This window comes from Alnus glutinosa, chromosome 2, assembly GCF_958979055.1.
Source record: "Alnus glutinosa chromosome 2, dhAlnGlut1.1, whole genome shotgun sequence".
In the NCBI taxonomy this organism is placed as follows: domain Eukaryota; kingdom Viridiplantae; phylum Streptophyta; class Magnoliopsida; order Fagales; family Betulaceae; genus Alnus; species Alnus glutinosa.
In genome coordinates, this window is record NC_084887.1 from 9,232,893 (window position 1) to 9,256,570 (window position 23,678).

The 23,678-nt window shown below is 38.1% G+C and overlaps 1 protein-coding gene across 1 annotated transcript; it reads left to right on the forward strand.

Moving 5' to 3' along the window:
• Positions 1-5,314: 5,314 nt before the first annotated feature.
• LOC133860266 (uncharacterized) lies at positions 5,315-8,014 on the forward strand. Its single transcript, XM_062295902.1, has 4 exons — positions 5,315-5,677; positions 5,851-6,471; positions 6,570-7,077; positions 7,311-8,014. The coding sequence occupies exons 1-4, from the start codon at positions 5,315-5,317 to the stop codon at positions 8,012-8,014; spliced, it is 2,196 nt and encodes a 731-aa protein (XP_062151886.1).
• Positions 8,015-23,678: the final 15,664 nt, after the last annotated feature.

Below are 23,678 nucleotides of genomic sequence, written 5' to 3' on the forward strand. Positions count from 1 at the left end.
GCTTCTGGTGAAGATGACGGCCCTCTGGCAAAGGTACGAAAACTGTCAAGAAGTGCAGCCCACTGCTCCAACCCCCGAAGTGCAGGCTCAACTTTCGGGGCTAGAGAAGGAAGTAGTAACTTTGAAAGCTCTTCTTCAATCCCGGGATGAAGAGCTTGCTTCTCGGGACTTAATTATATTCGAGGAGAGTTCCGCCAAAGCTCGTTTAGAAAAGGAAGTGTTCAAGGCAAATGAGCGGTATACATGCTCTGTCGCGGGTCTTTCTGCTGAACTTGACTATGCGGATCAATTGGCGTCTTTTCTGTGGGCCGTGCAAAACGAATGCTCCGAAGCGTGCAAGAATGCTGAAAGGGCTGAAGCCGAAAAGGAGGAACTCTCGGCCGAGATTGAAAAACTTGAGGCTGAAAGAGACAAAGCTGTAAAAGCCCAGGATCGGTTGGAGAGCCTGTTGATCAGGCTTAGAGCCAGGTATGACGCGGGCCAAGCCAAACTAATGCGCTATCTGATGCAACTGAGCTACGTGCGATATCTTCGAGACCAGAGTTGGGGTCGGGGATTCAACTGGGGTTCGAAAATTTTAGAACTTTGGTGAAGAACCCTCAGTATAAGTTCGATCCTGAAACTGTTGGGCCGCTTCTAGTCGAAATTCCGGATGAAGCAGTCCAAGAAATGGAAGAATTTGGTAAAGAATTCATGCCCGATGTTCCGAGTTGGGGTTCTGACACACCGGATCCCCGAGATGATCCTCTCGATGACGCTGCGGACTAAGAGTTATTTCCGGGGCCTGAAGTTTTCTTTTCTTTTATTTTCTTTATGAAAATTCTTGTAACCTGTGAAGGATTTTATAAATCAAGAAAAGTTTATTCCTTTCATACTTTTGTCCTCAACAATTTATGATCTTTCAATTTCTTCTTTGTGGAATTATATCTTGTGATGACCATAATTCAGAATATTCATATCCTTATCCTTATCCTTATCCCTTCGGAAACCCCCAATCGAGGGGTTTCTTCCCTTGGTATCCTTTCCATAACCCTTTCGGGTTGTCCAAGGAAATGAGTCGGGCGGATTCTTTCCTGGTATCCTTATCCTTATCCTTATCCCTTCGGAAACCCCCAATCGAGGGGTTTCTTCCCTTGGCATCCTCGGGTTGTTCGAGGAAAGGAGTCGGGCGGATTCTTTCTTGGGTATCCTTATCCTTATCCCTTCGGAAACCCCTAATCGAGGGGTTTCTTCCTTGGTATCCTTTCCATAACCCTTTCGTGCTGTCCGAGGAAAGGAGTCGGGCGGATTTTTTCCTGGGTATCCTTATCCTTATCCCTTCGAAAACCCCCAATCGAGGGGTTTCTTCCCTTGGTATCCTTTCCATAACCCTTTCGGGTTGTTCGAGGAAAGGACTCGGGCGAATTCTCAAACTTTCCATAATTTTTTAAACAGATTGGCAAATGATCTACTTTATTGATGATAAAATTTGTAGAAAAAATAAAAAATTACATATAATATTTCTTCAAGCGTTCGGCGTTCCATGATCTTGGGAGCATCTTCCTTGTCTCGGTCATCAGATGATAAGGCCCTTTTTGATGACATTTTACTACTTGATAGGGACCTTCCCATTTTGGTGCCATTTTTCCTTCTGTTGGATCTTTCGTCATTAAGCTCACTTTCCTGAGGACCCAATCTTCGACCTGAAACTTTCTAGGAACCACCATTTTATTGAAGTACCGAGCTGTCCGATTTTGATACGCTGCCCATGTTACTTGAGCAACGTTTCTTTTCTCCTGCAAAAGATCTAGGTGTAGCTTGACTATTTCATCATTGAGCTCGAGATTGTAGTAAGCTACACGAAAACTCGGGGATCCCACTTCAGCTGGTATCACAGCCTCGTTCCCATAGGTGGGTGAAAATGGCGTCTCGCCTGTCGGAGTTCTCCTTGTGGTTCGATATGACCAACGCACCTCTGGAACATATTCAACCCATGCTCCTTTCTTCTTTTCGAGCTTTTTCTTCAATGTTCTTACCAGGGTCTTGTTTGTCGCCTCCACTTGCCCATTCTCCTGTGGACGCAGTACCGAGGCATAGTAGTTTCAGATACAAAGTTCTGAACACCACCTTCGGAATGGTTTGCAGTCAAACTTCTTTCCATTCTTTATGAAAAATGCATGTGGGATTCCGAACCAACACACCACCGACCTCCAAAGGAAACTTGAGATATTTGTTGTGGTTATAGCTGCCAATGCTTCTGCCTCTGCAAAAGTAAGGGGAGTAAGCTTTTCAGGAGATGTCTTCATAATTCTTGAGAATCTTTGGCACTTGTCACAATTCCTCACAACTTGGGCTGAATCTTTACTTACCGTAGGCCAATAATATCCAGCTCGAATGGTTTTTTACGCCAGCATTCGACCTCCCGAATGGTTTCCACACACACCTTCATGGATTTCTTTCAGCACATACTCCGCCTCGGCTTTGGAAATGCATTTCAGAAAGGGTTTGGAGTATCCCCTTTTGTAGAGTAATTCTCCGAGGAGACAGAACCGAGTTGCTTGATTTTTGATCTTCCGAGCCGCAGTCTTGTCTTGGGGTAATGACCCATTTTTTAGAAACTGAATAATCTCAGTAGCCCATTCCTATTCATTTGGTATTGTATCGGCCTCCATAATGTTAACATTCGGGGTTATGGATGGCTCGGTCAAAATAATAATCTGTCATTGTGAGGTCTTGATGTCCTCCTCTGTTCCCGAAGCTATCTTTGAAAGCTCATTTGCTCGGGTATTTGCCTCACGGGGTACCTTTGTGACAACAACCCTGTCAAAATAAGATTGGTAATGGCATACCTGTTCCAGATATCTGGACATTCGGTCTTCTTGTGTGTCAAACTATCCTTGAACTTGGCCCACCACTACCTGAGAATCACTTCGAATTTCAACGTTTGTTGCCCCTATCTCTCGAGACAGTGCCAATCCTGCTATCACTGCTTCATATTCTGCTTTGTTGTTGGTGGTGACAAAATATAGTTTTATAACAAAACCGAACTCTTGGCCTTTGAGGTTCTTAAGGATGACTCCCACCCTGCTTCTGCCTCGTGCCGAGGATCTGTCTACATGCACAACCCAGGTTGATTGTTTGGGAAGTTCGTCTGCTTCAGGAACGTTACAGAATTCTACCAAGAAGTATGCTAGAACCTGTCCCTTGATAACTGTCCGAGGATGAAACTCAATGTTGAACTGTCCGAGTTCTATTGCTCAATTGACTAATCTTCTTGAAAGGTCGGGTTTTTGCAAAACCTTCCTCATTGGATATTCAGTTAAGACTCGGATAGCATGAGCTTGAAAGTACGGCCTCAATCTTCGAGCCGAGACGACCAAAGCAAATGCCAATTTCTTGATCCGAGGATATCTTTCTTCTGCTCCATGAAGTGCCTTGCTTGTAAAGTAACTGGTTTTTGAACTCCTCCATCTTCTCTAACCAGAGTGGAGCTTACCGCTGAGCAGGATACGGCCAGATAGAGATAGAGTATCTCTCCCTTTGTTGGGCGGCTTAACAATGGAGGATTCATTAGGTATTCCTTCAGCTTTCCGAATGCCTCCTCAAATTCTTCACTCCATGTAAAAGCTTTTCTCATAATTTTAAAGAAGGGAAGGCACTTATCTGTTGATCTTGAAATGAATCGGTTCAAGGCCGCAATTCTCACTGTTAACTGCTAGAGTTTTGTTGTTCTCGGTGCCTACATATTGAGGACAGCCTTGACCTTCTCGAGATTTACTTCGATACCCCTCTATGATACCATGAATTCCAAAAATTTACCTGAAGAAACACCGAAGGCACACTTCATGGGATTGAGCTTCATTTCGTATTTCCATAAAGTTTGGAAAGTCTCTCGGAGATCTTCTATATGTTTGGTTTCCTGGATACTTTTTACCAACATATTGTCTACATACACCTCGACATTTCTTCCAATATGACCCCGAAACATCTTATTCACCAATCGCTGATAGGTAGCACCGGCATTTTTCAATTCGAAAGGCATCATCCTATAACAGTAGAGTCCTCGATCTGTGATGAAAGAAGTTTTTTCCTGATCTATCTCTTCCATGTAAATCTGGTTGTATCCTGAGAAAGCATCCATGAAGCTTAGGAGCTCATGTCCGGACGTTGAGTCCACCAATAGATCGATCCGAGGCAAGGGAAGCTATCCTTTGGACATGCCTTATTCAAGTCAGTGAAGTCTACGCACATCCTCCACTTGCCATTAGACTTTTTTACCAGTACCACATTGGCCAGCCACTTGGGGTAATCTACCTCCCAAATGAATCTCGCTTTTAATAACTTCTCTACCTTTTCTGAACGCTTGGCGGATTATTGTGTGCTCTGCGGTCTGGTTGGTCATCGGCGAAATTTTTGTCCTACTCCTCCCCCTCAAGGCCCTGAAGATAAATATGGTATTTCTCTGTGAGCCTTTGCTTTTTCAGGTCCACGTTCTTTTTCGGCTCCTTCTTTGGCTATTCAGGTGCCTCCTATGTGTCCGGTGGTTTATGCTTCTCTGGTGCTCTCCTCCAACACCGATTCAGTTGGTCACCGACCTTTGCAGAGCCAGCTTCTTCCGCAAGGGTCGGTAGTGGACGCCTTGGGTTCTGGGCCCTCTGCTTTACCGCTCAGAACGAGCCACATGCCCTCTCTTAATCCATATTTGCCTACTCTTGGTCCTGGACGTGCCACGTCAGTGTTTGGGTTGGATCCCTCTCCCTTAGTGCTTGACAGAGGTAAGGGTCTTTCTTCTGAAGTTGATTTTTCTGGTTTGGATCATAGATTTTATCCACCTTCTTGGGCCTTTCCCCTTAACCCCTCCTTCCCTCCTTCCTCTCACACTCGGTTCATGGGCCCTTTTCCTTCTTATCCTTTTTGCCCTTCAACTGTTCCTGCTAGCCCAACTGTCTCTTTTTCCCCTAGGCTTTTTCACATTATCACTGACCCACCTCCCCCAGCCCAGTCTTTTACCCCTCCTGTTTATACCCATGTCCCCCGGCCCAAACACAAGCCATCTGGCTCTATGCCTTCCCTGGCTCACCCTCACCTTTGTCCTCCGACTGATCTGGTTCATGGACTGGTCCCATCCTCTGGGCCCTCTGCTGGCTGTGCTTCTGCCATCTCTGGTCAGAAACGGGTTTTTGTAGATGAATTTGTGCAGCTTTCCCCAAGCCGTACTCTTGTTTCTTGTGGTCAAGATCGTGATCTTCGCTCTACGACTGCTGTGCTGCCATCCCCTCCCCTGAAGCGACGTTTCTCTCCTCTAGCAAGTCCTCGACTGAGTCTTTAGGCTCGTATGGAGTTGGCTGCTTCCTCTCTGACAGCTCTTTGGCATTCTGCTCCTGCTTCGGTGGTTTTACCTCCAGTTTTGGATGTCTCGGTGACTCCTTCTGGTTCTTCCACCTGCCTGGTACTTAGCCCCCTGGCTCTGATCTCTCTTTCTCCTATTGGTGTTGTTTCTTCACCTGCAGTCTCTGCTTCTGTGGGGGTTATTTCTCCATCTGTGGTTTCTCCTGTTGGTGCTCGCATAACCCATAAGGTGGCTCGGAAGGCATGCAGTGTTACTCATTTTGTGTTACCTGATGATACTACTCTTGGTGCAGGTTCTGTTCCTGTTAGTTCCACTTCAGAGGCAGCTGGTTCATCCATGCCCCCTCCGGTCCCATGATTATACTTTCCTGGAATTGTAGAGGTCTAGCTCAATCCTCTACAATTCGTGAACTTCGGGCTATGATCAGGCGTAATCATCATGATATCATCTTTTTGTCAGACACTAAAACTAACTTGGCTTGTTCTATTTTGTCATAGCTGGGTTACTCTTTATCTGTCCAGGCTCCTCCTTCTGGTTCTAGAGGAGGACTTTTGATTGCTTGGCACTCTGATATTAAGCTTACAAGTTTGTTTGTATCTCCTAATCTAATATGTGTTCACTACTTTTCTAATTCTCCTGATGTGCAATGTTTGATATCCTTTGTTTATGGACCTCCTTATCAGAAACATGGTTTTGATTTTTGGTCACAGCTTGCGGAATTTGGTTCTGATAGCTCGGTACCTTGGCTTTGTATTGGTGATTTTAATTCTATTACTTCGTCTTTGGATAAATTGGGTGGCCGGCCTTTTAATGGTTGCTCCAAAAATGACTTTGGACATTTTATGAACTCTTTTGGTATGATCGACTTGGGTTTTTCTTGCAATCCTTTGACTTGGTCTAATCATCGTCAATGTCATGGATTGATTAAGGAACGATTGGATCGTGGTATTGTTTCTAGTTCTTGGTTGCATGCTTTCCCTGCTATCTCTATTACCCACTTATCGGCTTACACTTTGGATCATAATCCTTTACTTCTTAACACTGCTATTCCTTCTCCATATCTCCCGAGACCTTTTCGGTTTGAGGAATTTTGGACTCGTGATCCTACTTGTGGTATTGTGATTAATGAGGCTTGGTCTACTGTTGTTTATGGTTCCTTTTCTTCTTGTATGGCTCAAAAACTCAAACTCACAAAAAAGGCTATTAAATATTGGAATAAGTATCATTCTGGCGATATTAGGATAAGTTGGATTCCACTCTCCTTTTACTTGATATTACTCAACAGGCTTCTCCTTCTGATTATAATTTATCTTTGGAGCTTTATCTCAAGTCTTTAATTAATGAATATCTTATTCAAGAAGAATCTCTTTGGAAATCTAAATCTAGAGAACTTTGGCTTACCTGCAAGGATCTTAATACTAGGTTTTTTCACACTAATACTTTAATTCGTCATAGGCGAAATGCTATTGATCTTCTTCACACTCCATATGATGGATGGCTCTCTGATCAGACTACTATTGGTGGTTGTTTTGTTTCTCATTTCAAAGATATTTTTTCCACCTCTAATCCTGCTCCTTCTAAGGAACTACTGGCTCTGTTTCAATGCTCTGTTTCTGATGCTGATAATGTCATGCTATGTTCTATTCCTTCTGAATTTGAAATTCATGCTTCTCTGGCTAGTCTTGGTGTTTCTAAAGCACCTGGTCCTGATGGTTTTACTGCTCTCTTTTATATGAAATATTGGGATTGTATTAAAGATACTGTTCTACAAGCTATATGGAATTTTTTTCAAGCATAACCAGCTTTTAACGGAACAGAACCATACTTTTATAGCTCTTATTCCTAAAAAAGTTGGAGCTTCTACTGTTCATCATTATCGTCCTATTAGTCTTTGTAATATTATTTATAAGATTATTTCCAAGCTGCTGGCCAATAGGCTCAAGCCTCTTCTGTCTAATATCATTTCTCCTTTTCCAAATAGCTTTTGTTCCTGGCCATCATATACATGATAATTCTATTTTGGCTCATGAGATGTTCTACACTCTTAAATCAAAGCGTGGTCGAAGGGGTCTTATGGCGGTTAATCTTGACATGGAAAAGGCTTTTGACAAAATGGAATGGAATTTTTTATTGGTTATTCTTCAGAAGCTTGGCTTTCATGAAAAATGGATTCACTGGATTCGGTTATGTATTACTACCTCTTCATTTTCGATTATGCTCAATGGTAGTCCTTTTGGCTTATTTTCCCCCTCTCGGGGTTTGCGGCAAGGTGACCCTCTGTCTCCCCTTCTCTTTATTATTGGGACTGAAGTTATTTTCCGTCTATTCTATAGCAGTCTTCGTGGTTTTAAAATTGCTCGTTCCTGTGCTCCTTTAAGCTATTTGCTGTTTGCTGATGATTTGGTCATTTTTACAACTTCAACTGTAAGTGAGGCCTCTATTATTCAGACTTGCTTGGATAAGTATTGTCTTTGGTCTGGGCAAACTGTTCATGTCACAAAGTCTAATATTCTTTTTAGTAAGAATACTGCTCCTACTCTGATATCTGCTATCCAGACTATTCTTCCTTATGCTAGTACCCCTGCTACTGCTCGACATCTTGGACTTCCTATGTTATTTGGTAAATCTAAAACGTCTACTTTTTCGGATATTTTGGATAAAGTACAGGGGAAAATTGAAGGCTGACATTCTAAAACCCTATCACAGGTAGGGAAAACGGTTCTGGTTAAAGTGGTGGCTTCTGCTATTCCCTCTTATGTTATGAGTACCTTTTTGCTTCCCGATGGACTTTGTCATCAGTTAGATCGGGCTTTCAAAAAAATTTGGTTGGGATTTCCAAAGGACAAATCTCGAAATCTCTCCCTCAAATCCTGGAAGTCTCTGTGTTTGCCTAAAGATCAAGGTGGCTTGGGTTTCTGTCTTATGAAAGATGTTAATTTCTCTCTCATTTCTAAGCTTGACTGGAAGTTATTATCACATCATGATTGCCTCTGGGTTTCTCTCTTCAAGCAGAAGTATATTAAATATGGTAATATCTTATCTGCTCCTCTTTCTTCTGGATCCTGGATTTGGAATGGCATTCGATCTACTATATCTTTTCTTTCTTCTAGAGTTTGTTTTATTCCTCATTTTAATTCTCAGCTTTCTATTTGATATTCTCCTTGGATTCCTTCTTTACTCAATTTTTTACCTGAGCCTCGTTTGTCCTCTTTTAGCTCTTCTTATCCTTTAGTTATTGCAATTTGATCCATTCTTCTTCTTTGACTTGGAGGCAGAACTTATTGCAGTTTCTTTTTACGCCATCTACTGTCTCTGAAATTATGAAGATTAGACTTCAACCTTTGTCTGATTCCATTCTCTGGACTCCTTCTACTACAAGTATTTTTTTCCACAAAATCAGCTCACCACCATCTCTCTTCTTTTGATCCTTCTTTCCCCTCCCCTCTTTCCAAAGTTTGTTTGATAGCTCTTTGGAAACTTAATTTAAATAATAGTTTAAAGCTTTTCTTGTGGAAAATGGTCTGGAACATTATTCCTACTAAAGTGCGTATTTCCTTTTCCATTCCTCATTCTATCTATGACACTACTTGCTCTTTGTGTTCCTATCCAGTTTATTCTCTTTATCATCTTTTCTTTACTTGTCCTATTGCTCGTATTGTTTGGAGGCAATCATTCTGGTGTTGGATTCTTATGCCTTACCTGTTGCTGATATGATTGACTGGATTCAAATTATACTTAACCCTGGTATTATTGGTATTCTTGACTCTGATATTCATCTATTTCAAATTTTTCCTGCCCTTTCTTGTGATAGTATTTGGTTTGCTCGCAATAAAGCGCATCATGATAATATTGTTCCAAATGCCCTTGTCCTCTCTGCTACTATTAATAGGACTGTTTTGGAACATCATTCTGCCTGGGCCTCACAACGCTCACCTCCTGCTATTTGGTTGAAACCTGGTGCTTCTTTTTTCAAGATTAATTATGATACTGCTATTAGGGATTCTTTTCTGCTCAAGCTGCAGTCTGTCGGGATGCTTCTGGTTCTATCATACAGTGCTCATCTCTTATCAGTCCTCCTTGCACAGTTGTTTATGGGGAAGCTTTTGCTACTCTTTTGGTTGTTCGTCTGGCCGTATCTTTACAGCTCTTTTCTTCTATATTAGAAGGTGATTCTCTTATTGTAACTTTGGCTCTTCAGAAACCGGATCATACACAAGACTGACGTATTGCTCCTATCATCTCTGAGGCTATATCCATGATTCCTTCTTCATCTACTTGGCTGGCTAGTCATGTTAACCGAAATGCAAACTTCTGTGCCCATCATTTGGCAAATTAGGCCGCAATCAGAAACTTTTCTGGCTGCATTCCCACTCTTTCTTTCTTGTCTGGACTTTCTCCTACCTGTTTTGGAAAGGTTTCCGTCTCTACTTTTTTAGTTCCTTAATTGTTGTTTCTTTCTTTCTACTTATATATATATATATTTATAAAAAAAAAAAAAAAAAAAAACCCTCACCTAAACGACGAAAATGATTGCCATGTGAAATTAAAGTCATTAATGATGGATATCAAACAAGCTTAAAAGTAAAATTCAAAGAAAAATATCCAAACACACCTTTAGGTGTGAACGTACATTCAAACAGTTGAAAAAGTGAAGCCCTTTCTCCAATACAATTACTTGTCTTTCTCCTACCGTTCTTATAAAAAAGCAAGGAAATAATTTTTGCAAGACCTAAATATATAATTTTTATTCAATTTAAGATATATTGGTAGGACTCATATATGGTGGAACTGACATGCATGGATCTTACCGATATATTTTGAATTGTATAAGAGTAGTACATTTAAGTTGTGCAACAAACACACCCAAAAAGCAAAGAGTATCCACACCTTTAGTCACGTTCATGTGAATTGTATAAATTTAACGACCGGCTTTTTGAAAATTGTAAATTGTAAAGGATAAAGAACATTTAAACTTTGTGAGAAGTCACCCAAAAAAAAATGAGAGCTGCTATTTCTTAGACCCGGTTACAACTAGGCTGACATGGCACTATTAAGTCAGCCTGCCACGTCAGTTCAATTTAAAAAAAAAAATGAAATCTTGAAACCATTTCAAAAAATCCCCAAATCCCCAAAACATCCCCAGAACGCAAAAATTTTCCGGCCTAAATTTCTTCCAAAATCTTCCTCTCTCAAGCAACGCCCATTGCACATCGGCTATTGTACGCCGCTCACAACCCATCACAATTAAAACAGGGTGTATGGCAAAGATCAATGAGCGGCGGGCTATTGATGAAAAATGGTTTATGACTTCAGTTGTGGCTGAACATAATCATAGTTTAAGCCCAGGCTAAATAAGGTCTTTTAGATGCAATAAGAATTGAGACTCTGCTGTGAAAAGAAGGCTTTAGCTAAATGATAGAGCTGGAATACGTCTGTATAAGAATTTTAACTCGTTGGGTGTTGAAATTTTGGGGGGGGGGGTATGAGAATCTTGCCTTTGGAGAGAAAGATTGCCAGAATGCAAAAGCAAAATGATGGCTTCTTTTATGTGATGGACATGGATGATAAATGTAGGTTGCAAAATATGTTTTGGGCTGATGCATGGAGTAGGGCAACGTATGAAGATTTTGGGGATGTCATTACGTCTGACACAATGCACTTGACTAATAGATACGGCATGCCAGTTGCTTCTTTTGTAGGAGTAAATCACCATGGTCAGACAATACTTTTTGGGACAGGACTATTATCAACCATGGATACAAAAACATTTGTTTGGTTGTTTGAGACTTGGTTGGGGTGCATAAATGGCCGAGCTCCATGTGCAATTATATTAGATCAGGATAAGGCTATGAAAAGTGCAATTGCAAAAAAATTTCCAAACACTCAACATACATTTGGTCTATGGCACATTATGTGAAAGCTGCTAGAAAAGTTTGGAGCTCATGTTGAGTACAGTGACATTAAGAGTACCCTACAAACTTGTTTGTATGATACTCAAACATGTGATGAATTCGAGGAAAATTGGCAAAGTGTACTTGATTGTTTTCAACTTCAAGATAATACCTGGCTACATGGGTTATATAGTGAGCAGACTTTTTGGGTGCCGGCATATATGAAAGATAGGTTTTGCGCGGGAATGGCTACTACGCAGCAGAGTGAAAGTATGAACTCATTTTTTATGGTTATGTGCACTTAGGGACCACTTTAAAGGAATTCGTCGTCCAATTTGATAATGCTTTGAGAAAAATGGTTGAAAATGAGACACGTGCTGATTTCAAATCTTTTAATAGCATGATAAAATATGTAAGCAAGTTTTCATTACAGAAGAAGTTTCAACATATCTACACCATTGCAAAGTTCAAAGAAATGCAAGAGGAGTTTATAAGAATCATGTTTTGTAATAACTCCTATCTTAAAAAAGAAGGTGCAATATCTACCTATCAAGTGACTGAATTTGATGTCATTAGTGAAAAGTACATTAAAGATGTAAAATTTTGTGTTGACTTCAATGAAGATGAAATTGAAGTGCAGTACAGTTGTGCATTGTTTGAATTAAGAAGAATCTTGTGCAGGCATTCCATTTTTGTGTTACTTACAAGGAAAGTTACAGTGCTGTCATCAAAATATTTTATTGACAGACGGAGGAATGATATATAGCGAAATTTTAGAATGACCACACTTTCGTAGAGTTACTTGACAATCACATCAAATCTACTTGATGGTATACAATTGACTAATTTAGGATATTAATTTCGCTTTGAAGCTCTGTTATCTTAATGTTAGATACTAAAGGTGAGCGACAAGATGTTAATATCTATGGATGTTGATATTGAGTAAGTTGTCTCGCCTAATCTAGTGCTTAAAAACATCTCGCCTTGCCCGTGGGTCCTGCTCCCTTCGGAGCATGTTCTTTTAATTATATTTGTTTGCAAAATTGATATATATATATATATATATATATATATATATATCTTGATATTGTTATTTATTCTATTTTTTTTCTTCATTTGATCCTGTTGTTATGCCTTTAGGTCCTGCTATTTTAATTTTTGAATCCACTTAAAAACAATGGATATAGAGTTATTATAAATCTTTGAGACTAGAAGGGCACAATTTTGTGCAAACTCATCTTGACTATCCTGCTTTAAAGACCCTTAATGAAGAAGTAAATAATACAATTGGTTGTCTCATGTTAATGAAGTGTCAAAAGATAACATCTTAATATCATTAACGCCTGAGCTTTATACAAAGTTGCAAGACTTTGGCCTTGCTTCAGATATGTTAGAATTTCTGGAAGCAAAGTTTGGGGAACAATATATCTTATTTCCAAACAGGACACAGATACCGAAATGACTGATGGTTTTTCAATTCAGAGTGAGGTTCTTGAATTGAAACAACTAGGTTTATTATATGCTGAGGTTAATGATCAATCTAAGGTTGATGAAATCCTTAGATCCATGATACACTATTTTAATGAATTCAGATGTAAGTTGATAAGCGTTGAATGTTTACATTCAAAGCCCCTTAATTTACATATGTTAAACCCTAATTTGTGTTGGTAAATAATGTGTTATTATGTTTTAGTGTTTCATCTTTTTTTTAGGTCTTAATTGAAAACAAGAAAAAAATCAACAAGTTAAGCGTAATGAAAACATTTGAAGTTCAAATACTCCTGCCTAGAAGAGGAAAATCGATCAAGTATATTCGATTGATCAAAATTTCCTTGAGTGAAAAATCGATCGATCTACATTCGATCGATCGAAATCTCCAAGGCAAAATAAATCGATTGATCGACTTCGGATATTTCAGAAAGATCTTCAGATGTCAGCAGTTTTTTGTGTGGCTCAAATTCATCCTCAAGTTGTGCGGTTTTAATCAGAAGTTGTCACCATCATTTTGTGCGACTGAGAGTGATTGTTTGAGCTAGGTTTGTTGTACCAAATCCTCTATAAATAGAGGATGGATGTGAGAGATTAATATGTAGGGAGTTTGAGTTAATATTTTCTTTTTTTTAGTTTTTATGCATTCAAGTGATGCACCCTTTTCTTCATGTTTTCCAGAGAGCTTAGTTTCAAGGTATGTTGATGTTGTAACTTATTTTAAATTCGTTTTTAGTAAAGTGAAGTTGAAGTTTAGTTGATGCAAGTATTCTTTACAGTTTCCAGCACTTCTTTCTTCTTTTTTCTCTTGTTTGTGTTATTTTATGTTGAATATAACTCTGGAATCCTTAGATTCCAGAACCCGTAGCTTGTTCTTTAATTGTTCCTCTTAGATTTTCTTTCCTTTAAAGCTTGTTTTTGAGTATTTTTAGTTGTTAAGTTAGATTCCTTTAAGTTAGTTGTTTTATATCTTGTTAGTGTGGGTTATAGTTTTTATATCTCTTAGAGAAATGGGTTCTTCTTCTTCTATAAGAGAATCCCATAACTCCATGAGTAGCTAATTTAGTTGTAGGGTGTTGATAAACTCTTTTTAAGTGCCATGGGTTGATTGTGTTGTTCTTGGATTTCCATAAAAGTGTAATGATTACATAGCCTAAAGATGGTTGTGTAATGGTGCTTATGACACAATTTATGTGAATTTGATAACTCATGCTAGGGAACACATATTACTCCACACTCTTTTTAGTTTAATTATTGCTTAAAATATTTTTCCATTTTAGTGTAATTTTATGTGGAGATTATGTGTTAACTAAGATGATTTATGCTTTTTCCATAGATGTGTATGCTTATTAATAGGTCTTATAGTCCATACTAGGGAGCATGAATCATTCAACCCTAGTTATAAGTTGAATGACTTTTGTATAAATAGATGGATTATCATTGTCTTTAACTAAAGTAAATTCATGTTGAGGTCGTCGTGTGATTGACAATCATTACGCGCTCGTATTACACTTGTGAAGGAAATCCGGGAGAAATATAGTATGCCATGTGTACGAGGATTGAGTGAAATCAATGCCCTATACTTTCCTTGTTCTTAAACTCTCCATTTTTACTTGTTTAGCTTAGTGATAAAACAAAACAAATCATCTTTTTCAAAATTAAATTAGGCAACGTCTTAAGTATTTCATAACTTAAACAACCCCCCAATCATTGTGGTATGATACCCTCCTTAGTACTATACTACAAAGTCCCGTACTATTGCGAGTGGTTAAATATATTAAAATCCACGTAGTTGTGAAAACCGATAAATTGCAAAACCAAATTCTTATTTTTAATCATCGGTTGGATCGCTACCATAAGTATAAAGGCAAAGATGTTTGCTCTTCGTTTGAATTGATAAGAGTAGTAACGAAAAGCATGACAGAAGCAGAGTCAGGCATAGATATTGGTGAAACCTTTTTCTCAAAACCGAAAGGTGACAAAGAGAAGGAGACCAAAGAAGATGGCAAAGTAGTTGTCATAGATGAGAAATTGTCCCAAATATCTGCCAATGAAACATTCAGGTAAAGTTTTCCTATTTGGTTATATGCATGTTTTAGTAAGAATCCACAAAGAATCTTGATGTGTGGATTTGGTACTAATACACGACTGCAATATGATTGCAAGGGGTTTCAGGAAACCAGAAAACCAAGAAAAGAAAAGACATACCTTGAAGTTTGAAGGTGGAATCAAGATTCCATGGATGTCTTTTTGTTAAATCATTTAATTTTCAGACTTTGTTACAGAAAAGTAATTTTCTTAAGTTTTAATGGATATTTTTGAAATATAACAATGCAATAAAGGATTGATAGTCAATTCAGTTTTTGTTGTTGATAGTCTGACTATTATGATTTGTATAAATGACATTTAATTTTAGAATCACTTATTACTTTGATGTTTATTCTTGAGCTAACAAAACATAAGTATTTTCAAAGTTGTATTGTATTTTTTCATTCATCAAGGATCCAAAGACTAGTTTTAGATGAGCTATAGAGGTCTATTGGATCTTGAGAAGATCCTAGTCTAAGAATCCTTCTTCTAGGATAATATGAACAAAAGGTTCTTTTCTTTGAAAACAAAGCTTGGAATAGGTATGTGCTTTGGTTAGGATATTATGATTTGTTATAAGAAGAGAAGTTTATGTATGAAATTCTCTTAGTTTCTAGATACATAAAAAACTTTTGATTTAATCAAAGTATCTCTTAGGATAACTCATCAAAATATGAATAGAGTTGATTATTTTTTTGGTTCACACCAATATTGTGGGATATGATGAATAAATGTTTTTGTAATAAATGTGATACTCTACCTAATCTCTTTAAAAAAAAAAAAAACAAAGGTTATGGAAACTATATAGTGTTATTTGCTAAGAAGATGTTGGTTCATACAAAGTTCTTAAAAATTAGGGTTAAATATCCTATTGATACCTGAGTTTTAAGCTTTTTTAAATTTAAGGGTAATTACATTTTCCCCCATCAACTACCAGCCGTTGTCAACATGCCCCCATGAGTTGACACTTCGACCAAAAAATGGTATCAAACTACCTTCTTTACATACTTTGGCTCCTTCCGTCAGTCTAATTCATGCAAAGACTTAAATGCCCTAACTCAATTTCAAAAATGACCTAAATGCCTTCATCTTAAACAAATAAATAAATAAATAAAGGAAAAGGGGGTGGCGGCAGCCACCCCTTGAGGTGGCCGGGTGGCCTGCGAACCACCCCCAGAGGTGGCTCCGGCCACCCCAGCTTATCTCTAGGGTGGCCGTGTGGCCACCCCAGAGGCCGTGGGTGGCTCGCGGCCACCTCTGGGGTGGCTCGCGGCCACCCTAGAAAAAAAATAGGGTGGCCGCACGGCCATCCTAGAAAACAGCTAGGGTGGCCGTGCGGCCTTCCCTTAGGCTAGGGGTGGTCGCGAGCCACCCCAGAGGTGGTCGAAGCCACCTCTGGGGTGTTTCACTCGCCACCCCCTTAGGTTTATTTTTTTTTGTTTTTTTTTTTTAAAAAAAAATATATTAATTTTAATATTTTTTATTAATTACTGTAGAGGGCATTTTGGTCTTTAAACCAAAATTAATGCTCAAAAATTGCATATTCCATCCAAATTAACGGGATTCCCTGCAAAATGGGCCAAAGTATGAAAATATGGTAGGTTGATGCTCTTTTTTGATCAATGTGTCAGTTCATGGGGGCATGTTGACAATGGTTGGTAGTTGATGGGGGAAAATGTAATTACCCCTTAAATTTAGTACCTGAGTGTTCGTTTGTTTCATAGGTGGTACCTAAGTTAGGAGTAAAAATCTGTGTGGTACCTCTATTACATTTTTTTGTCCAAATATTAACGGTCCGCCACGTGTCAACTGCTGAGGTTGACACGTGGCATTATATATATATATATATATATATATATATATATATAAGTAAAAAAAAACTTTAAAAATAATTGAAAAAAAAAAAAATTAGAAAAAAAAGGGTGGTTGAGCCACCCCCCTTGGGGGGTGGTTCGGCCACCCCATGGTTGGGAAAAAAAAATTGATAGGTTTTGGCCCTTGGGGTGGCCGAACCACCCCATGGGCAAACCCTCTAAATAGAGGCGGCGCATCCAGAGACAAATTCTTGTGTTTCTACTCTCACGTGTGCATCAATCCCTCGATAGAATGCTGTAAAATATAAGAGCCTTGTAACCCTTTCACCTTACAGAGTTCACCAAGCCTCCAATCCACATTCCCAATTAGGTCTATAGAAAAAGATTGGCAACCAAAAGCTTAAGCGCCCTCCAGTGAAGGAACCGGTACTTGAAGACATGGAGAATGCCGGAGGGTTTGGCAATGGCTTTCAGGGGATTGGTGAAAAAGATGATTTCGACCCAACTGCCCCGCCTTCATTTAAGATAGCTGAGATTTGAGTTGTTATTTCCAAGCACTGTTGGGTGAAGAATCCATGGAGGTCTTTGAGTTATGCTTTCTATAGGGATGTCTCTGTGGTTATTGCATTCGCAGCAGTTGTAATCTACTTCAATGCTTGGATCTCTTGGCTAAAATGGGGATGGCCGGCCACCCCCATGATGGCCAAGGGGGTGGCTTTTTTTCTTTTTAAAATTTTTTAATTAATTTTTGAAGATTTTATTTTTTATTTTTAATTTTATATAATGCCACGTGTCAATTGCTGAGGTTAACACGTGGCAAACCGTTAATATTTGGATGAAAAATGTAACAGGAGTACCAAACAGGTTTTTACCCCTACTTAGGTACAACCTATGAAACAAATGAAAACTCAGTACTAAATTTAAGAAAGCCTAAAACTCAAGTACCAATAGGGTATTTAACCCTAAAAATTAAGACTATATGAGTAAATCCAAAGAAAGAGTATAGAGATTCTAAAAGATTGCTAAAATACTAAAAGAGATAATTTAATAGTTAACTGAAGACATTACGGATGTTTCAAATACTTATGTGTTTTACTATTTACATATCTGAAGTACTGACCATATTGTAGTGGGAGTTGAGATTTAGTTGATGAATCATATCCCAAAGAATACAATGGAATGGTTATTGGATGTGGATAAATAGATCAAGGCTATGTAAATTCAAGTTGATATTCCAACCAAGTCTAATTACTTGTTGAGGCGCCTAATAGCATTGAAACTCAGATGTTGTAGTTGAGTTTACAAGCAAAGATTGAATAGAAAGAAAGGATAAAACCTTCGAAAGCAATGGCGGTAAAGAATGTTTCTAGAAAAGAAAGGGATCTACTATGAAAAAATTCATCACCTGTAACCATGCTTGACTTCTATTCAAGATTAAGTCTAAGGTTGATTATTTTAAGATAATCACCATGATAGATGCATCTGAATGATATAGGCAGACAAATGTTTTTAGCATGGATTTAGAGGCATGTAATATGCTAGATGCAAAAGTACTTTGATGAACTTATGCATGTATCCCAGTTTTGGAATATCAAATTTGATCTAACAAGTCAAATGTTAGATCAAAGACTTGGATATAGCCATGAGTATGAGAGATATTAAGTAAGCTGGTAATACATAGAATTGATGAAACCCTAATCATTGATGATGATGGAGGAGTACTATCAAGAGTCAAAATCAAGACATATGGGGAATGGATTATTGACAAGTCTTATAGAGTTTTACTAAAAAGTAAAGGGCGTTACTTTTGTAGGTAAGACAGTTAGTTGAAGTGGTATAGCGACAAAAGGGTTTTTAACTTCAGACTAGACCAAGAAAGTTATGCAACTCATAGAGACGCAAAAGTTATCTCAAGTAAGAAGATGTCTCTTAGGGAGAGTCTCTCAAAGAGGTAATGACGTGGCATAATTCTATTGTGACTAAAATCTGCTATATCTTATTTAGAAGTTACTTGCTTTGGTGAAACATTGGATGTTTCATTTCGTGAATAAGGATTACAGATAAGTATCCAAATGGAATTAAGGATAAGTGAGACAATATTGGAATTGGTGTCCAAAACTCCAATTGCATCAAGTTTCTTTTCTATAAATTATATAATATTGAACATTGGACATATATATTATTGCTTTACATCTATATATATGTTTGAATATATCATATGATATACATGTAAGGTCCCTGAGCTACATTGTATTTGACTAAGGTGTGAGTAATGAGATTATCACACAAAAGATCATAGTCATAGGTCGCTTTAATTTATAAAAGATTGTTTGTAGTCGTAAATGGAATTAGGAAATCCATCTAAACTGTAACATGTTAACTTTAATGATTTATTTTGATTAGGAGAAGTAAGAAGGGCTTCGGGTTAATATGTTTGTATAAGTACAAGGTAGTGCCATGATCCGAACGGACTATGTAAGTCATCATTCTTTCAACACTATGATTATGAATGATGTACGTGCACGACGACTTCTAACAATTAATCTAAATCTTGAGAAGATTGCGAACTTAGATGTGAAGTGTAGGTCACTTTGATATACAAGAATAAGATGAAATTACTGGTCAACACTTATGTGCGTTGGGTGACCGCATGTAGTATTGTGGAACATGCACCTTCTTCAAGAATAAATCCAAATCCTTTGTTATGGAACAAAACGATAATGAATATTCCCCTTGATGTAGATTTAATGGGATTGATTATCCTAAAGTTCGGACTTGAGTGTTTCAGTAGTATTTACCAAAACTTTATTTGTACAAGATGAAATGAAAAACACACAAGGTATAAAATGATTATCATGTAATTAAATCAGGAGTACCAAGAAAAAGAGGTAATGATCTAAGTAACAATGTATTGACTTTGGTTCGACTATGAAATGATTCAATTGAAGGGTAATATGTAATAAATAAGTATGTCGCGGGGATTGATTCATTAATTTGAAAATATATATTAGGGTGCACTCACATTTGTTTAGTGTAATCAATTGTGATTAAATAGGGTCGTGTGATATTGTCACAGACCCATTTAAATCAAATTGTATTTTTACCATTAGGTCCCTCTTTTAGCGTATGTAAATTGATTATGTGCTATGAGCCTCAGTTATGTATTTATTTATTTTTGATTGTTTTATTTGATAAAATATAGGCTAAAGGAATATGATTTCCACGTGGCTCATTTCTTAGAGATGATTGGGCTTAAGAATTGATTTCCTAAAGGCTTAAGCAGTTAAAGAGCTATGAGCTTAGGAATTAATTTCTATGGGCTAAAGCAGTTAAAAAGCTATGGGCTTTTGGAATTAATTTCAAAAGGCTTAAGTAGAGATAAAGGAGCATTAGGCGTTAGGGATAAAATTCAAGCACATGCTGTAAAAGTTTGTAGCAATGGGCTAAGGTTAAAACCCTAACCCTAGATGCATGGGAAGATAAACACTCCCCATGGCTGGTTGGTGCATGGCCAAAGGGGGTGTTTCACCCCCCTTGGCCGTGCACCTAGATGCTAGGAGAAGGAGTTCAACTCCTCTTATGACTCCTATTGATAAGCGTCGAATGTTGCACATTCAAGCCCCTTAACTTATATATGTTAATTCCTTAGCATTGTTATTTGTTTGATTTTGTGTTGTTTTATTGTTTTCAGGTTTTAAATAAAGATGCAATTAATTCCATTAATTTTGGGCTTAAAGCATACTTTGAGAAGACCTAGAAGATATGTTTAAGCTTAACCAATCATAATAGAATACCTATATGATGTGGTTAGGTTTAATCAAATCAAGTGAAGGATTAAATCGGAATTTCTCAACAAGAGTCAAAATCGGATTGGATTCAAATTTGGATTCTGCATATGTCTCAGTGTTTGGATCATAAATTTTGCGTCAGATATCGGATTGCAATGAAATTGGTGGCGTTGGAAAGCTAATAAAATATTAAACAAATATGTCAGAAATAGCTTTTCTCTTATTCTAACGTTTACTATGCCAAAATCACCCCGTAATAAAAGACCGCAATTCTGGCCGAATTTGGAATCCTTTTCGTACTTGGATTAAAGTTTCAATCTTCTACTTGGACAAGAAGACTCAAGAGCGATTTTTATGGAATTCCAAGGGCTTCTAGGACTTCTGTGCTCCCTATAAATAGACCCTTAAGCTTCAAGAGAAGGGGTGCTTGGTGCTTGGGCTTGTGCTTAGATTTAGACAGAAAATTCTTCTCGGAGGCCTGACAAGTTGAAGAGGAGAAGAACATGGCAGGAGGCCATCCCAGCACTACGATGAGCGGTTAAATTCCTAATAGGGTGTTGATGTAGCCATTTCCAAGTAACAATGGTTTAATTGTATTTTAGTTTGGGATTTTCTCTATGCATGATGGTTGTATAACTGTGAAAATTGATTTTAATGTTTATATTCAATCATTATGAATTTCTTATCTTGTCTTAGAAAGTCTTTTATATTAATTGAACTCAATCCTTTATATTTTCTGTGATTATGTGAATGATTGTTATACAACGGTTTTCATTGATATATGATCAAGAGGATTAGATAGACCATGCTTAGGAAAGACGGATTATACTACACCCTAGTTTAGTGTAATTTAGGTAGACAGTCCGTGCCAACCGAAGATGGGTTATACTATTCCATTGATTGTGTGTATATCCTATTAAATACGTAGCTAGTCCATGCCTAGGGAAGACGGGTCGTACCGCATCTTAGTGGTTAGGTGGACGGTCCGTGCCAACCGAAGATGGATTATACTTATTCTTTAGAGGTAATTTCTTGACTACTCGAGTGAGACGAGCCCTTTATCATGCATAGTATGAATTTTCCTTATTAATTTATTATTGACCAATGTTATGCGGTGAGTGGTGAAATCAATCCCCTATTCTTTATCTCGTCCCTACTATCTTTAAATTTATGTCTTTTACTTTTATGCATTTATTTTAAGAAAACAAAAATCAAATATCTTTTAAATTAAGTTATATTTAATCTCGAAAAGCTTGATAATAATACCTACGCAGTCCTTGAGGTTCGACACCCTCTCTATAGCCTTATCCTACAAGGATTCGTCCTATTGCGAGTGGTTATTTATTATTGATATATTTTGGTAAACAAAAGACCACATCAATTTTTGGCGCCGTTGCCGGGGACTGCAAACGGTTATGTTATTAAGTTTTAAAGATTGAATTTAACTTGATTCTTTTCTGTTTTTATTTTTTATTTTTGGTTTCTTTATTTTTATTTTTTGTTTTCAATCTTTGTTTTTATTTTTATTTTTTGTATTTATTTTTATTTTTTTTGTCAATTTAGTTCATGTGGGGAGGTATTCCAACACCCCATGGACCATGTTCATATTGCTATAGTCCTTGCCATCATGTTAAAGATTGTCCTACTGTAGGACAATTTTCTAACTATTCTTATGAGCATATGAACACACAGTTCTCTAGACCGAGGAATGAGCCTTACTTTGATTCCTATGACCCGGCATGGAGTAACCAGTCTAATGTCTCGTGGCAAGCTCAAGCTCTTGAAAATTATGCTCCACAATTTCATGAACTATACCATCATGCATATCCACAGTTCAATGATCAAGCGACCCATCCACCATCTAACTTCCATCCTCCCCACCAGCAATGGCAATCATCTCCATATTGTGCTGAATTTGAGGATAATTGGCAACCTTCTTCTCAGGCTACACCATCTATTCAGTCAGGTTCTGACTTTCAAGCTCAGATGTTGAAACTTATGGGTAAGATCAATCAGGCAATGGAATCTCGGGGTCAAGCACTGATCTCTCTCTCCCAAGCCATTGACAAATTTGAGGCTCAGATGGGACCAATGGTTCAATCCATTGCCGAGTTAGAAGTTCCGATGGAGCAGATAACAAATCAAATAGAAGAAGAAGAGCTTCAAAGACAATCGGTGGCCAATCTTGATAAACACTACGTGGTGGATGAAAGTACTTCTTATCATGAGCAAGCCATCACCACAATGAATAATGGAGAAGTGGTCGACACTCACGGGGAAGAGAGGAAGGAGGAGCAAATTGAGGCCCCACAAGCTCTACATCGGGCAAAAGGCAAGGAAGTGAGCACTGAGGCTCTTTCATCACCCACTCTTATTCTCGAGACGCCATATGAACCCCGAGCCCCTATTGCTTGTGATTTACCAAGAGGTCAGGAGAGTAGTTTGTTGGGGATATTAGAAGAGCAAAAAGGGACCATCAAGGTAGAAAACTTCCTTGTGTATTCTCTTCATTCTATTCCAGTTCATGATTCCCTTCCGGATGAGAAACTACTTAAGAATACTCAGAAGGATCTACCTCAATATGCGGGCATTAGGAATTACCTTTCTGTAGGTAAAATTTATTCTCTCTGGTCTAAGAGAAGAAAAGATTGGTGCTTCAAATTTAAATTTAAAGGTCAAAGAACACTGAGCGCATCAAGGATGTGGATTTCGTTGGCTTGGTGGATCCCACATATTTTGACTAAATGAGTCAGGTTCATTGGTTCAAGCACAAGCCCTGTACGCTCGAGTCCTCTATCAGCCCAGGGTACATGATCTCCTTCCAGGTTTATCTTCTCCATTGTTGCTTCATTCTTAGTTTATATTTTTACAACAATGTGTTGCACTTTACTAGTATTTGGTTGGAGTATCACTCTCTTTTTCAGGACATGTGTTTTTGTAATCAAGTTTGGGGGTATGATATGCCCCGCATCTGCTCATTCAGGTATTCCTATCCTCTTATTGTTATGTTTAGTTTTATACACACATTGGGGACAATGTGTGATTCCAGTTTGGGGGTATGGAAGAACGAAACACTGTCCAATATTTTGCTATGTTATTCTTGAGCATGCTGTTGATTTTGAATTCTGATTCGTATTTCATTGGTGAGCTTAACATGATGAACACATGATCACTTGACTAAGGAATTAAGAAGTTTTGTTAATTTCTTTGGCAGCATGAGATATTACTTGTTTCAATTTGATTTTCACAAGCACATTAACACGTAGTTTGTGGGATATGA

Excerpts from the sequence above, each read along its gene's own strand:
- LOC133860266 (XM_062295902.1), top strand. The coding sequence starts at position 5,315 with ATGGAGTTGGCTGCTTCCTCTCTGACAGCTCTTTGGCATTCTGCTCCT. Across the intron at positions 5,678-5,850 it reads GTTCATCCATGCCCCCTCCG|GCTCCTCCTTCTGGTTCTAG; the intron begins GTCCCATGATTA and ends TTATCTGTCCAG. Across the intron at positions 6,472-6,569 it reads TTAATGAGGCTTGGTCTACT|GATAAGTTGGATTCCACTCT; the intron begins GTTGTTTATGGT and ends TGGCGATATTAG.